The sequence below is a fragment of the Dama dama genome, chromosome 2, assembly GCF_033118175.1.
Source record: "Dama dama isolate Ldn47 chromosome 2, ASM3311817v1, whole genome shotgun sequence".
Classification (NCBI taxonomy): domain Eukaryota; kingdom Metazoa; phylum Chordata; class Mammalia; order Artiodactyla; family Cervidae; genus Dama; species Dama dama.
The window spans coordinates 3,071,109-3,088,070 of NC_083682.1; the positions used below are offsets into that span (position 1 = coordinate 3,071,109).

General features: G+C 53.5%; 1 protein-coding gene across 1 annotated transcript in view; it reads left to right on the top strand.

The window, feature by feature from the left end:
- The window catches only part of SHANK2 (SH3 and multiple ankyrin repeat domains 2), a 552,597-nt gene that overhangs the window by 133,417 nt on the left and 402,218 nt on the right, over positions 1–16,962 (top strand). Inside the window, exons 8-9 of the mRNA XM_061161522.1 lie at positions 4,355–4,471; positions 16,117–16,194. Of these exons, the coding sequence (XP_061017505.1) occupies positions 4,355–4,471; positions 16,117–16,194 (195 nt within the window). The remainder of the gene's footprint in view (positions 1–4,354; positions 4,472–16,116; positions 16,195–16,962) is intronic.

The following is a 16,962-nucleotide window of genomic DNA, read 5'->3' on the forward strand; positions in this document are numbered from 1 at the left end:
CCCTTGGTTCTCTCAGGGGCCTCTTCTAAAGGTTACAGGGTGGTCACGTGGAGACTGTTGCCTGGTGTGGATTTGCTCAGTGCTTCCTGGTGATGAGATACATGATGGGCATTTTTGCAGGAATATCGTGGAGGGGACGTGTGTTTCTGGCGGTCCAATCTGGGGGGGGTGGTGACCATGTGCCGTCACTGGTGTTGTTCACTCTGACCCCTGCTCACCTGGAATCTGCCGGGTTCTCCACCGCACTTTTCTCTTCCCTTTGTAGTCAGGGAGTATTTGAGAAAGCCCGTTTCCCCGTCTCCCTCTCACCTGCTAGTTTTAGCATGCATTGGTATTTCTTGCCTGAATTAAGTAATTAACTGCTAAATGGAGATTTTCCTACTCCCATCCTTGCTTCTCACACTAATTAGTTGGCTTTCTGTTATCAGAAGGCGCTTTCTCTTCCTGTTTGTTTATTCACTTGTTTATAGTAATGTGGTTTCATGGATTTCTGTTTGTTCAAGAGGTAACTGTCTGTTAATGTTATCCCACTTCAGGTCCAGGGAGCCCCTTCAGGATGGCCTGTGTGTCCTGTGGACACATCCTCATCCTTTTTCCTTCGGGCTCAGCAAGGTATTCCAAGCTCATCTTATTTTTTCGTGCCTCAGCCCTCGAATCAGCCATCTCTGCTAGGAGTCCCGATTCTTTGGAGTCCTGAGTGGTGTTTAGAGCCCAAGATCTGGGTATTAAGTATGTCAAAGTTCCTGGGCTGTTACTGACCCCAGGCCCTCTCAGAGGGGGTTGTTGTTTCGTCTCCCAGTCATGTCTGACTCTCTGCGACCCCGTGGACTGTAGCCCACCAGGCTCCTCTGTCCATGGGATTTCCCAGACAAGAACACTGGAGGGGGTTGCCATTTCCTTCCCCAGAGGATCTTCCCAACCCAGGGACTGAAGCTACATCTCCTACGTTGGCCAGCGGGTTCTTTACAGCTGAGCCAGCAGGAAAGCTCCTCCTGTTCTGCTCCACCTCTAAGTGGTGGGTGCCCAAGGCTCTGCCCTTGTTCTCTCTCCTCTAAATGCTCTTTCTAAGCGACTACATTCAGACCTGTGGGTTTAAATATCCTCTCTTAGACTGAACCAGCGAAACCACCATCATTCAGCCATTTTTTACGAGAAATGGCTATGTCACACGATTTCAGTCCATATCTGCCAACAGATTCCACAACTTGCTTCAACTCTGACTCTCCTTGAAACTCCAAACTGGCACATGCAAATACTTGGGTGGCATTGCCACAGAGGAGTCTCATAAACATGGGATAGCCTGTTTTGGTGAAAACAGAAATTTTGATTTATCGTTTCTCAGTTCTTGAGACCTTCACTTCTCATTTTCCCCCTGTAGGTTAACACCACCCTCATCCAGTCTTTTGCCGAAGCCAGAAACTCAGGTGCGTGTGTGTGTTAGGTCAGCGTTAGGGGCGTGTGTCCACATACATCCAGGCATGCCTGCACAGATACTCTTTTGCTTTTCTATTGAAAACCGAAATCTCCTATTGAAATACCTCTTTTTCTGGTCCAGTGCCACAGAGGTTCCTCTCGTTTCCTCCCGCACTGCATCACTAACTCCCTCCTTTGACACTGGGAAACCTGCTCCCGTTTCCCTTCATTTATCTACCTGTTTCTCACCGCCCCCCACCCCCCCAACTGACTGCAGCCAGTCTGCTCCCTCCTCTGGCCACCCCCTCGCCCAGATTCCCTCCTCCCTTTCCTGCGCACCAGGCTGCTTCTTCAGCAAACACGGCTTCTGTCACGTAACAGTTCAGTCACTCAGTCGTGTCCGACTCTGCGACCCCATGAACCACAGCACGCCAGGCTTCCCTGTCCATCATTAACTCCCGGAATGTACCCGAACTCAAGTCCATTGAGTTGGTGATGCCATCCAAGCATCTCATCCTCTGTCTTCCCCTTCTCCTCCTGCTCTCAATCTTTCCCAGCATCAGGGTCTTTTCAAATGAGGCAGGTCTTTGCATCAGGTGGCCAAAGTCATGTAACAGCCAGCGGTTTAAGAGAAGAGGTGAGCAAAGATGATCCTTTAGAAAAGCGATTATGGGAGTTTGTGGTTGTTGTTCCAGCACTTGTCTGAATTTTCTGGTTTTGCTTGTTTTCAGACACTGGGCTCTGAGAAAGCCAGGGGTGGAGAGGAAGCCCTTAAGGGGTTCTTTCCCAGACAGTCTGCCCAGGGTCAGTGGCGCTATTTTGTCTCTTCGCATTGATCGTGTCGTGACTCTTGGTGAGGAGAGCGAGACATGATCCCATGATGTCGCATAAAACCTCACAATTTCAGATTAACCGTGGGAAGGGGGAGGATGGGTGTGGAGTGACTGTTAAATTTTTTTTACGCCAATGCAGCTCTCTTCGCTTCTGACTATAGGGTAGTTAAGCCGAATACAGTCTTGCTTCCTGGAAGGCCTTTGGAGAGAGTGGTTTGGCGAGGGCTCCTTCAATTTGAGGATCAAAAATCTCCAACTGATATAAGGGGAAAATTAAAATTATGCCTCGGCTTACGTCCTGAAGAGCCCCAGGCACAGTTTTAGCTGAGAGGGGTTCACAGGGCGTTACCTTGGCAGTGTCTGCGTGTGTCTGTGTGTCTGCGTGTGTCTGTGTGTGTGTGTGTCTCTGTGTGTCTGTGTGTCTTGTTTTCTCTCTCCTGCCTTCAGCTCCCACATTTCCCTTCCTCTGCGCTGGTGGCCCCGGCAGCTCTGAGCCTCTGTGGCTTTTTTTTTGCCGACCCTCCTGGAGGAAAGCGAGAACTTCATTTTCTCCGTCGTTCTGACAAATGTTTCAGCCTCCATCTCCGCGGCTCCAGAGAGTCACTTGGGCATCCCCAGCCCACACACGTGGCCAGAAGCTAGAAAGTTCTGGGTGCGCTGTAGGCGTGGGGAGGGGCGGGCCCCCAGGCCTCTGGGAGTGGGATCGGGGCCCCAGAGGAAGAGGCAGGCGGTGTCGCCAAGAAAAGGGAGGGTGGTGCAGGCAGGTAGAAGCAGCCTTGTCTCTGGTGATGATCTGCTCTATAAACGGCACCGGGGTTGAGAGTGGGTATTTCTCAAGGTTTTTTTTTTTAAGCTCATCCGATTACTAATCCCCCGTATCCTCCTGTCCTCTCTCCTCTGTTAATTGGCGAGGTGTAGCGCTCTTCTCTTGCACGGCACAGAGGTGGAAGTTCCGCTCAGCCTGTCTCAGTTATCAGAAAGGCAGGGCTAACGAGCTGAGCGCCAGCCCGACCCCGACGCCCCGCGGCTGCCCGTCCTGGCTGGGCCAGCTGTCTGCTCTCTGCCCGGCGCGCCCCGCCCTCCGTGTGGGCAGTCCTGGGTCCAGACCCCGTTCCCTGGCCTCTCGTGTCTCCCCGTCCGCGTTGTCGCCCTGATACGGGGACAAGGGGTCTCACACCTCGGAGCTGTGCACCGCTGGGGGTGCGGGCGGTGCTGCTGGATGCGGTGGGGTTAGTCGGATAGGACCTGCTGCCCAGGGTCAGGAGACCCCCCCCCAGCCTCTGGACCCCCCGCTGGAGCTGGACAGCCCCTGCCCGCCCCCAGCCTCAATGCCAGGTCTCCCCGCTTGCTGTGGGGGGTGGGGGGCAGGCCTATTCCTGAGCATCACTGGGGGTCTTTTCAGGCCCCGTATTCACATGACTCATGTGAACCCCTCAAGGAGTAGGGTTTCTGTTGGCATGTGAAGACATAGGCTCAGAGTGAAAGCTCTGGAAAATCAAGCCAGATTTGGTTGAGCCCAGAACCCTGTTGGCTCATAAATCCCACGTGACCCCCTAGAAGGGCTCAGAAACGTGTAAATCATGCTGTGGGGCCACCTCCCCTGCCGCCTGCACCCCTTCAGGGTGGGTTCATGTTAAAGTCTTAGTGGGGCTGCCCCTGCCTGGAGGAGGACGGACAGGGGGGCCGGGTCTCTCCCCAGGACACAACAGGTCCTCGCCCACCCACAGATGTTCTCATGGGTCATCCTGGGGTCGGGGGGCTTGGATTAGCAAGGCCAGGCACCGAGCATCCTGATCCCCGTTTCCTGGGGCCGGTCGCTGAGGCCAGGGGGCAAAGAAATACCCCCTGGGGCATGTCTCTCTGGTGTTCCCCTCCTGCGGGTCCCAGTGGAAGGAATGGGTGACCCTTTACACAGACCCACCCCTCTGTTGAGCACAATCCTCAGTCCTGTTGCGAGCCCCTTTCCTGCTCCCCACCCTGGGGTCTGTCGTGGGGGTCCTGGTCCAGATGCAGGAGCGGGCTGTGAGCTGTGCCGGCTGCCCCGTCAGCTCTGGGGGAGCCGGGTGTGCCCCAGGCAGCTCCGCTCATGGTGTGGACTCTCGTTTCAGGCCTGCAGGTACGGCCACGTGCAGCATCTGGAGCACCTGCTCTTCTACGGGGCCGACATGGGGGCCCAGAACGCCTCGGGGAATACCGCCCTGCACGTCTGCGCCCTCTACAACCAGGTCAGTGAGCCGGCACGCGCCCCACACCCTCCGTGACTGTGCACCCCAGGGTCGGGGCTGTGCCCAGCGCTTTGCAGGAGGGTGTCCGGTCCCAGCTGCTGTAATGAAGCCCCACAGACGGGGCGGCCTAAACAGCAGATGTTTTTTTCCCTCACAGTTCTGGCTGCACGTCCCAGACCAAAGGGCTGCCCTGCTTGGTTCCAGGGCAAGGCTGTCTGCCCGCTTTGGGTTTGCCTGGCCCCTTTTGGCTGTGTCCTCCCTTATGCATAGACAAAACCAGCCATCCACTGTCTCTTCTGCCAAGGATGCTAATCCTGTCAGATCAGGGCCCCACCCTCACAGCCTCATTTAACCTAATCACCTCATAAAGACCCATCTCCAGACAGTCACACTGGGGGTTAGGGCTTCAAGGTAGCACAGACCCTCAATGCTTAGCTGGGAGAAGTCCTCACCAGTTTCTTTGAGGATGGTTATCCCTATCATGCGAGCTTCCCAGGTGGCGCTAGTGGTAAAGAACCTACCTGCCAAATGCAGGAGACATAAGAAAATCAGGTTCCATCCCTGGGTTGGAAAGATCCCCTGGAGAAGGAAATGGTAACCCACTCCAGTATTCTTGCCTGGAGAATCCCATGGACAGAGGAGCCTGGTGGGCTATAGTCCATGGGGTCACAAAAAGCTGGACACGACTGAAGTGACTTAGCACACACGACACACACATCCCTGTCATAGAAGGAGAAGCTGAGTCACGGGCAGTGAGAGGAGGGTCCTGGACGCAGCTGGTAGGGTCAGAACTGGGCAGAAACCCCCCACAGCAGAGTCTGCAGTTACCATGTCTCACGTACCCCAGAGTGGGCCTCCCCTGGGGCCTGGAGGCGGGCAGGTAGGAGCCGTGAAATGGGGATGGGAGCGGCTGACAGAGCCCCCAAGATGATTTGGCACCCCGCTGAACGCCAAACGGGACTGCCGTGTAACAACACAAGGCTTCCATCGTATGTACACACATGCCCCTGGTGGGCCTTTTCTGTATAATTCCTTCTTGCGTGCTAGGTCGCTTCAGTCATGTCCAACTCTCTTGTGACCCCATGGACTGTAGCCTGTCAGGCTCCTCTGTCCATGAGATTTTCCAGGCAAGAAGTGGGTTGCCATGCCCTCCTCCAAGAGACCTTTCCTACTTAGGGCTGGAACCCACATCTCTTATGTCTCCTGCATTGGCAGGTGGGTTCTTTACCATGAGCACCACCTTGGAAACCTAATTCCTTGTTCACTGTGGTTAAATAAGTAAAACAGAGCAAATGTTTGACCGTCTTAAGTGTGCAGTTAAGGTACACATCTCAGTAGCGTTAAGTACGTTCACATTGCTGCACGAACGTCACCCGCATCCGTCTGCAGAACTTCCCATCTCCCCAAACTGACACTCTGTCTCCATTAGCCCTCTGCCCGTCCCCTCCCCCAGCCCCCACCATCTGCTTTCTGTCTCTGTGAACTTGACAACTCTAGGGACCTCCTACAAGTGGAATTGCATGGAATCAGATCTTACTTCCCTCAGTGTACTGTCCTCAAGTTCATCCAGGTTGTAGCTGTGTCACAGTTTTCTTCCTTTTTAAGGCTGAGTAATGTTCCCTCATCATAGCTTTCAAAAGCTCTAATAAACCTAGGCACCATATTAAAAAGCAGAGACATCACTTTGCAGACAAAGGTCCCTCTGGTCAAAGCTGTGGTTTTTCCAGTGGTCATGTATGAATGTGAGAGTTGGACTATAAAGAAGGCTGAGCACCGAAGAATTGATGCTTCTGAATTGTGGTGCGGAAGAAGATTCTTGAGAGTCCCTTGAACTTCAAGGAGATGAAACCAGTCAATTCTAAAGGAAATCAACCCTGAACATTCACTGGAAGGACTGATGCTGAGGCTGAAGCTCCAATCCTTTGGCCACCTGATGGGAAGAGCCGACTCATTGGAAAAGACCCTGATGCTGGGAAAGGTTGAAGGAAGAAGGAGAAGGGGACGACAGAGGATGAGACGGTTGGATGGCATCACTGACTCAGTGGACATGAGTTTGAGCAAGCCCTGGGAGATGGTGAAGGACAGGGCAGCCTGGCGTGCTGCAGCCCATGGTCGCAGAGAGTCGGACACGAGTGAGTGACGGAACAGCGGCAGCAGTTTCCCCTTGTGTAGATGGAGCATGTTTTATCGTCTCACCCGTCAGGGGACGCGGGCTGCGGTGAACACAGGAGTGCAGACCTCTCTCTTCAGGACCCCGCTCACTTTTTGGCTCCATGAGTGGGGCCTTGATGTGAGCAAGTTATATAAAGCCCTTGCTCTCCCGGGTGAGAGGGACTGAAGACTCAGGCGACCTGGGTTGCCTGCCTGCTCAGAGAGCAGCAGGGCGTGGGATGCGAGCCCTGCCCTCCAGGCAAGACTCCTAAGTGACGGGACTCACTTTGCCCTGGAAAACTCCCATGCGTTCTTCACAGCCCAGTTGAGATACCTGCCCTCAGTCAAGCCTTTCCTTGACGAGTCCCTGAAAGACTGAGTTGCGCTTTTCACGCCATAGCCCTTTGCAGCACAGCCCAGGGGAACTGCCCAGAGCCAGGTCATTATTAGGCCTTACCTGTCTTCCCTGCAGGCGTCCCCTTGCCCCTTGGGCCCACCTTCTCAGGGACACAAGCCGCCATCTCTCAGGGTGCCCCTTGCTCCTGGCACAGGAGAGCAGCTTGGCCAGATGGGGCTGGGGAAGCATTTCAGTGTGACTTCAAGGGATTTCCTGAAAGCTGCTGGCCTGCTCCTTAATGAAAGCATATTGATGGGATTTGCACACAGCTGGGGCCCTAGGTGTTCCAAGGCACAGGGATGCTGGAATGGATTTATTAGCGCAGGGATATCTTGCTCGGCTGGGCTAGAAAAACACACGTCACGAGGCTTGGCTTTGGCTGGTAAAACATCTGTGCCAACATGTGCTTCTTAATTATTGCCTTAGACGGGGAAAGCATTCCTTAATTTTCCCTGGTAGATTTTAAGCATATTTTATCATGGGGAAAAAAAAAAAAACCTAAACAGAAAACTGTTTTCTGTCTCTTGAAATAATGGAGGACGGGATGATCTTTGAAAGTGTAACCTTTTTTATTGGAATGTTGGGAACTTGTGTTCTGAGTTTTTTGTGGGGCTGTGTTCCCTCTGTGTCCTCTGGACCTGTCCTCATCCCAAACACCGATGGCTTTGGGATGACCCAGAGCCGCCCAGGGCTCGTAGGAAGACCCTGCCTCTCTTGCCTTGGGTTAGAGAGGCCAGCAGACTTTTTCTATAAAGAGTCACTGAGTGAATATTCTGGCTTTTCAGACCACATGGACGTCTTCACAGCTACTCCACTCTGCCTCTGCAGTGTGAACTTAGCCACAGACGATATGCAGATTAATGTGTGGCTGTGCGCCAATAAAACTTTATTTATAAACCAGGCAGCGGGCCAGTTTAGCCTGTGGGCCCCAGTTTGCCAGGCCCAGGCACAGAAGGCTGCATCTGGTCTCTCAGCAGATGTAAGTTAAGGACAGACTCCCTGCTCCAGGCCGCGTGCCTTCCTCCCAGCATGCTGGGGAGCCTGGCCGGGCTGTGAGAGCTGTCTCCTCTCCAGGGTCTTGGGCCTGCCTGCTGCCGTCCAGCCCTACCCACCTGACCCTCCACAGCAGCACAGGTAGAAATAAATGCCTTTGGGGCCCCTCCTGTTTTGGACACCCAGCCTTGCACTCTGTCCCAGAGGCCATCATGGAGGGTCACAGACTCGCTTGGTGGCCCGTGGGTTCTGGACAGCACGTCCAGTTGGGAGTCGGCGAGTGTTCTGGGATCCAGCCTCCTGAATTCCTCGTGCCCCTCCCTGGGATGCTAGTGTGACCTTTAATCTTTGCCCTCAGCGCCCCCCACTTCCCACCCAGTGAGAAAAGGTGGTGCAGATGGCATCTCAGTGTAATGCAGAGACACACGGCTCCGTGTACACGAGCATCCTTCTGATGAGCCGTCCTCCGGGGGACGGAGGGGTGGATGGAGGGATCGAGGGTCCCCCAACCTCTGTCACGCACACCTGGCAATTGTGTTGATACCTAACCAGAGGCCCTGTCCTCCCCAAGTCACCAGCGTGCTGGCCTCCTCGCTGAGTCCACTTCCTCTTTCTGCACACACGGGATGTGTGAGGCTGGGCTCAGGGCCAACGAGAGAAACTGCTTCAAGCAGAAGGAGGTGTCGTATAGGGCACTCTGGAGAGTGATGCTGAGAAATAGACTCTCCCGGGGTGTCAACCTGGTGCCTTTGGGTCAGGACAGGAGCCAGGGAAAGGGATTAAGAAGCCGCCTCAAGACAGAGCTGCAATGCAGGGAGACATGGCAGTCTGGGTTCCAGAAAATCCCTCCTCTGTAATGTGGAGATAATTATACCTAACTGGCAGGGCTGCTAAGAGGCTTAAAATAGAAAACAAACATATGGTATGCCTGGCATGCGGTAGATTTTCAGTAAAAGTGACTATGATGGTGGTGATGATGGATGGTGACTGGTGATGAAGGTGATGATGATGGTGGTGACTCTGGTGATGATAATCAAACCTATGGTTTTCCCAGTAGTCACGCACAGAGTTGCACCATAAACAAGACTGAGCATTGAGGAATTGATGCTTTTGAATTGTGATGCTGCAGAAGACTCTTCAGGGTCCCTTGAACAACAAGGAGATCAAACAGCTCAATCTTAAAGGAAATCATCCCTGAATATTCATTGGAAGGACTGATGCTGAAGCTGGAGCTCCAATACTTTGGCCACCTGATGCAAAGAGCAGACGTGTTGGAAAAAGAGCTGACCCTGATGCTGGGGCAAGAGTTAGCAAAGGGGCGACAGAGGACGAGATGGTTGGATGGCATCACCAGCTCAGTGGACATGAGTTTGAGTCGACCCCAGGAGATGGTGAAGAACAGGGAAGCTTGATGTGCTGCAGTCCATGGGGTCGCAAAGAGTCGGACACAACTGGGCGACTGGACAACAATAACTGGTGCTGCTGGTGGTGGTGAAGGTGGTGATTAGGACGGTGATGGTGATCCCACTCGAACTGCTGTTAATTTGACTGAACAGAATTCCCATTAAATGTGAAAACATCAGCTTTGTGGATGGATTGTGTGTTTTATCAGTTTTAGGCAAACCTCACCCGTACACTTCCAGTAAAACACTCTGTGATCGGAATATTCTCTCTTCTTTTATGAAGTCAAATGATTAGGGCTTTGATTGTAAGCGGCAAACTGCATCTTATCTTCCAGCTCCCTCGGTCTGTTGGCTGGCTTTCCAGGAGCCCCAGAGGGAGGGGGGCAGACAGCCTGGTGTTTGTTTTTCTACCCTGGATAATGAAGGGAGGGAGGGAGAGAGTTTGAAATATCAAAAGTTACTAAGCCAAGCAAATTTGTCTGGAAGGTTAAAAAATAAATGAGCCCTGCCTCTCTGGAGCGGGCCTCTTGAGACAGGCTGTGTCCTGTCTGGTCTCTGCCTCTTCCACAGCCCACGCCGTGGCTGTCAGCATCGTAGCCAGTGGGAGTCTCTGCGGAGGGCCCTCATAGGGGCGACCATCCCTTGGGCATTGAGGGTGTGCAGAAAGGTGTCCCACATTCCCCTTAGATTCTCCTGACGAGCCTTTGAGGGCTGCTGTTGGTTGTCATTCCCTTGTACAGGCCAGGAGTTGCAGGCTTGGTCCAAGCGGCTGAGCTGTGAATGCCAGAGCCCGGCTCAAATCCCAGCCTGTATCTCTCCTCCCCCAGGCCTCGGGGACGGGTTCCTCTGACCCCTTGACTGGAGGTAGGAAGATGCTCCACTGTAGTCAGGTGAAGCCATGTGTCAGGGCGCGCGTGCGGTGTGGTCCTTGGGGCCCTGCCCTTCACAGAAGCTTGGTCTTTGGAGCCAGGTTCCACCCCTCGCTCTGGTGACAGCTCTGCACTTTACCATTTTATTGATCGCACATATCTGGACTCTTCCTGGATTTATGTCTACCGGGACAGGCTCATTTTAAGGGATCATTTAAACTGGAAACGAATTCCTGACTCATAATTTGGAGTGCTGAGTAGCTCGTGTCTGTGACATTTAAACGACTATAGTCACGTCTCCAAAAGTCATCCCTGGATGATAATTGGATATTCTTCCTGATGCTTTGGCCCTCAAAACACGCAGGGTGCGTCTGTGTCTGCACCCGATGGGCTCCTTTAAAACGATGAAGACACACCTCACTGTGTCCTCAAGATCCCCTCGCAAGGGGACTCACGGGGCAGCCAGCAGCCGTGCACGGGCACCGCGAGGCTCCACCAGCCGCTTCTCTGGGTCAGGACCTCCTCTTGATCGCTTTCTGAAGCTGCAGGTTTCATTATTCAGGCCTTCCTGGCTTCTGCTGCCTTATCTGTGAAATGGGCCTCCTACTACCTCTCACCAGGATGCTCTGAGGGTGGAATCAAGGAACGGGATAGGTGTGCTTTCTGAAGTAGAGCATCTGTGTGCGCACACACCTACCTGTGCTCACATGCACACACATGTGCACACAGACACATACACCAGTCTGTACACACACACATACACGTGTACACACAGACACACACACCTGTCTGCACACACACACACACACACGTGCACACAGACACATACACCTGTCTGTACACACACACACACGTGTCGTCGTCATAAAGTCACGGGAACCGCCTGCCCTTCGGTTGTGAAACCTCTCCCCCTTCCGAGTCTGGCAGCCATTAGAACGACAGGGTGTGTGCCTCGAGCTTGGTTACCATTGACTCAGAGCCGTCCCTCTGGGGGTGAGCGGGGGAGTTTTCTGGGATCCTGGCTGGCTTCCTCCTGGGAGGGTGTGACTGGCAGTGCCTGGCAAGGGTTATTCTTAGCTTCCTGGGAGATAAACCTCCCTGACGGGAGTTTTCAGTGGAAGTCCTTGCGGAGTGGTGAGGAGCGGTTACACGGAATTCCGGGTCTGACTCCTGTCCTGGGTTCTGATGGGCCCCAGTGGCTCCGGACATCTGGGATGGTCACCTGGCGGGTCCTCCCTGGCCGCCCTGGAGCTGGGCCAGTGCAAACTCAGTTCAGAATGAGCCCCCAGGCAGCCTTCAGGTCCCCGAGCCCCGGGGTCTCGCCCTGGCTCACTGCCCCCGGAGTTCGTTCTCGCTCACCTGCACCCCCCCCCCCAACACCCCGGGTGGTAACCTGCAAATCCCGCTCATCCCCGCGCCCCGTGTCCCCTCAGGGCCAGGGCTCTCTCAGACACCCTTTCCTCTTTTCTCTCTTTGCGGAGCACTGCTCACTGAGATAAGATAACACTGCCGTTTTAAGTAACTAACTTACTTTGGGTCATAATGAACAAGCCCCAGTTGGTGGGGTGGGTTCTGGTGGTCTGGTTAGGGGCCAGGAGCCTGGGGTGGGACCTGAACACTCAGGAGCCCGAGTTCCAGTAGAAGCTGATTCACAGACCCAGCAGGGCGGGAGTTGAGACTCCGGAATCAAATGACAGGACCAGCCTCAATCCAGGGTGTTTGACCTTGGGCCGGCATCCAGGGCTCATCTCCCCTGGAAGTAATGCCCGGGGCTCTTCTTTTACAGCCTGGGATTAACTGTACCCCAAATGTGAAAGGTGTGTTTGCCAAGCAGAGGTCCATCTTTAAAATTTTTCTTTTAAGTGTTTTTAGTTACTCAGAGCACCGCTTGAAATCGGACTCATGGAAAAGGTGCAGACAGTGTGGACCGAGACTGGTGTTTCCCTGCGGTTTCTACCTGTCAGCGTGGCACGGGCCTGCCTGCTGTCTGAACCAAGGGCATCACATGCTCACGGCTGTTTCAGCAGCGGGCTCCCGGCTGTGTGTCCTTCCAGCCTCTTTTTCTCTCCTAACCTCTATCTGCGCGTGTCCTTCTTGGCACCACGGAGGCTGCCCTCCCTCCCAGGGGCTCCCTGTCTCTCTGCCTGCCTTGGAGACCCAGCCCACTGTGGTCCCCAGGCCCTCTCTCCAGCCACAGCGGTCCCTGAAGGCAGCCTCCATCCAGGCCTGTGTAATGTGCACCCCAAGCCTGCAGTGACCCCCGCAGCCACCCACGTGTGCCGTTGAGGCCCGGGACCCCGGCCGCCCGACAGCAGTCTTTCCTGCAGAACTCGGAGCCGTCCCGCCTGTAGCCGGCGGGTTTGTGAGCAGACCCCGCCCTGTCCCGTGTGTCTGCCTGACCGCGGCTTGGAGAACGAGGGTCCCGCTGCCTCGGCTCCTGTTTGCTCCGTGCACGGGTGTCCCCCCATTCGTATCATCGTCCTGCGATAGAGGGCCCCAGGGGCCCTCACCCGGGCCTCGGGGGTCAGGGTGGCCCCAGCGTTCTCCGGTCTGGGCCTGGCGGGCCCAGAGCCACCTTCCTGCCGGCGTTCTCTGTCTGTGTCCGTCCGTCTCTCCCTTGGTCTCTGTCTCTCTATTGGTGTCTCTGACTTTGTCTCTGTCTTTATCTCTGTCTCTCTTGGTCTGTGTCTCTCTTGATCACTGTTTCTCTGCTGGTCTCTCTGACTTTATCTCTGTATGTCTCTCTGTGTCTCTCTTGATCTCTGACTCTGTCTCTTTCTTACTTTTCTATTGATAATATTTAACACCTTTATTGAGATTTATCTCACACACCATACAGTTTGCCTGTCTGAAGTATACAATTTGGTGTTTTTCAACCTGCTTCAGTTCAGTTCAGTCGCTCAGTTGTGTCCGACTCTTTGTGACCCCATGAACCGCAGCACTCCAGGCCTCCCTGTCCATCACCAACTCCCAGAGTCCACCCAAACCCATGTCCATTGAGTTGGTGATGCCATCCAACCATCTCATCCTCTGTCGTCCCCTTCTCCTCCTGTCCTCAATCTTTCCCAGCATCAGGGTCTTTTCAATCTGCATGCACATTGGCTAACCACCCCACAGTTACTATTAGAACGCTTTCATTGCCCCAGACCACTCCCCACCCCCAGCCCCCGCCCTGGGCAGCGCTCACCCCCCTGTCTCCAGATCTCCAGCCTCGTCTCCAGGCCGCTATTCGTCCAGGTCCTCCGCCTGCGCTGTGTGTCCTGGTCTCGGCCCCTGCCCTTCCCAGGGTAGCGGGTCCCCTGGGGTTGGGGTGGGGCTGCTGGCCTGGCCCCGTAAACAGATCCCTGGGTGGAAACCCCTATCGGTTGCCTCATGGACTCTTCATTCCGCAGTTATTTACCAAGCGTCCAACCTGGGTGGCCATGCCTGTTGCCTCTGCTCTGGGCTCTGTAGATGGAGGTGGACCGGGGAGATGGGCCTGGGGCGGGGCTTGCCCCGTGGGAGACAGTGCAGCCCCCGCTGCGTGAGGCCAGCGCCTGTGGGCACTTGAGCAGCTAAATACTCTTCCCCAAATGTAAGCTGCTCATGCGTAACAGCCCAGCTGCATCCAGTAGGCAGAGGACTCGTGTCCTCACCGCTTCTGCATCAGTCTGCTTCCACTGGTCTCGCTTTCACTTTACTTGGCGCTCCGTGCGGTTAGCAGGATCTCAGTTCCCCGATCAGGGATTGCACCTGGGCCCCGGCAGAGAACGCATGGAGTTCTCACCACTGGGCGACCCGGGAGCTCCCTTCACGTGCCTTTTTCTCTGTGGGTATTTGACCCCACTCTCCCCATGAGGACTTCCAAGAGGGTTAGCCTCTCCAGGTGAATAGTAGATGCTCACTAAATGGACAGGACTAGATCCCTTTTCATTGTACACATAACACAAGAAAAGAACACTGGCTGCCTCTTAAAGACGTTAGAAAGTGTAAGTACAGAAAATAGCAGCAAAAGATTCCTTCTGATTACTCCCTCACCCTTTCTCCTTCCTGAGAAAGTAATTCCTGTTAACGGGTAACTTCTTTTCAGGATTATTCATTGCTTTCTAAAATATAGACTTTAGAATGGAAATGAAATTAAGCCATATTGTCGTTCTGAGGCTCATATTTTCTAGTTAGACATTTTGGATTTTTTTCTAGTCACTTTATTATCGGCGTATGTTGTTTTTTGTTTTGTTTTTGCTATCACTGTCTTGGCAAAGAACGTTCTGTGGAGAATACTGTGGAGGTTCCTTAAAAAACTAAAAATAGAGCTACCAAATGATCCAACAATCGCACTCCTGGGCATTTATCTGGACAAAATGCTAATTGAGGAAGATCCCTGCACCCCAGTGTTCATGGCAGCACTGCTTACAGCAGCCAGGAGATGGGGGCGACCTCAGTGTCCGTCAGCAGAGGAGTGGATGAAGGAGTCGGGGTGCATGCACACCACGGAACAGTACTCGGCCGTAAAACAGAAATAATGCCATTGGCAGCGACATGGCCGGACCTAGAGATGATCATTCTAAGTGAGCCAGATAAAAACATGTATCACTTTTGTATGGAATCTGAAATATGATGCAAATCAACTTACTTACAAAACAGACTCATAGACATAGGAAAAAACATGGTTACCAAAGGGGAAGGTGGGAGAGGGATAAATCAGGAATTTAGGATTAACATGTACAGGTCCTACTAAATATAAAACAGATAAACAACAAGGACCTCCTGTTGGCTCAGAGACGTATGCTCAATATCCTGTAACAACCTATGATGGCAAAGTATCTGGACAAGCATGTGCATCTGTGTGTAAACGAATCACACTGCTGCATACCAGAAACATCGTAAATAAACTATACTTCAGTAGAAAGTTGTTTTGAAAACAAAGAATATTCCAGAATGATTCCCACTTTTCCTTAGAGTATTTTTGCCATCTCCACGTTTTCTCTTCTTTCCTTTTGTAGTTTACTTGTGGTCTTTCAACTAGTACGTATTTTATATGCGTGTGCATAGCTCTCTATAAATTGCTCAGTTGCTCAGTCATGTCTGACTCTTTGCAGCCCAATGAACTGTAGCCCGCCAGCCTCCTTTGTCTGTGGGATTTTCCAGGCAAGAATACTGGAGTGGGTTGCCATTTCCTTCTGCCTGCATCACTTCAGCTCAGTTCAGTCACTCAGTCATGTCCTACTCTTTGCAACCCCATGGACTGCAGAATGCCAAACTTCCCTATCCATCACCAACTCCCAAAGCTTGCTCAGACTCATGTCCATTGAGTCGGTGATGCCATCCAACCTGTCCTCCCCTTCTCCTCCTGCCTTCAATTCTTCCATCATCAGGGTCTTTTCCAATGAGTCAGTTCTTTGCATCAGTGGCCAAAGTATTGGAGTTTCAACTCCAGCATCAGTGAATATTCAGCGTTGATTTCCTTTAGGATGGACTGGTTTGATCTCCTTGCAGTCCAAGGGACTCTCAAGAGTCTTCTCCAACACCACAGTTCAAAAGCATCAGTTCTTCCGTGCTCAGCTTTCTCCATGGGTAGTCAGTCTTAAAATGAATCACTGGCCATGGGGTGTATGTATGTGAAATTTTTATAGATTCTGCTGAATCGCTGTCCCAAGTCTTTGCAGCAGTGAAAGTTCAGCTGACAGCATCCGGGCCATCTGCCCCCTTCCTGGTCGCTCCAGTGAGCAGAAACGCCCTCCTGTTGACTTTGTTTCCACGTCTCTGAACTCCTGTGAGCTCGCCCTGTGAACAAGCTCCTTTGGAAGATGTATGTGCCGTGATTTGCAAACAGATCTCTTCTTCCCTCTGCAGGACAGCTGTGCGCGCGTGCTTCTCTTTCGAGGTGGAGATAAAGAACTGAAGAACTACAACAGCCAGACCCCATTCCAGGTAAGCAGACTCCTCCAGCCCCCGCGATGCTGGGCCGCGTGTCCGCACGCCGTCTCCGAGTGTCGAAGAGCTCCCGGCCCTGGTGTCGGGGGCGGGGTCTGCATTTGGAGCTGGGACCCTGTTTCAGTTCGCCTGTCCGCACTGGCTTCCTTCCAATTAGAACAAACAGCTGAGACAGCCATGCCTCCGGGGGGCGATTCACGAAGGCAGTTTGGGAAAAGCAGAAGGACGCGGACGTCGTCATCGCAGCGGCGGGCAGTGCTGGCTTTGCTGCTCGTCGTGTGACTGGGGACCATCTCCTGGGGGAGGGGGGGTGGCTTGCATCCGTCCTGTGCCCCCACCTGGCCTGCTGTCCTGGGTAGGGGGCGAACAACCCAGCTCGGAGTGGCCACGGGGTTATGAAGTGGATCGAAAAGCCAGGGTCCTGATTTTTACTTTGTGGTAGAATATGTATTACACAAAATGTGCCGTCATAGCCATGTCAGACGTGCAATTCAGTGGCTGTGGGCACACGACACAGTGTGGGGCATCGCTTCTGTGGGGTCAAGAGCTTTGTCATCAGCCCAAGGAAAACGCTGGACCCAGAAGAGTCACTCCCTCACCCTCCCTCCCGCGGCCCCTGGACAACCGCCCGTTTCCCTGTGTCCCTGGGGACGGGCCGCTCCTGGACGTTTCAGAGGAGGAGGGGCTCGTGCCATACGGGGTCTTTTGTGCTGAGCTGGTTTCATTCAGCACGGCCTTTTCAAGATCCATCTGTGTTGCCGGCTG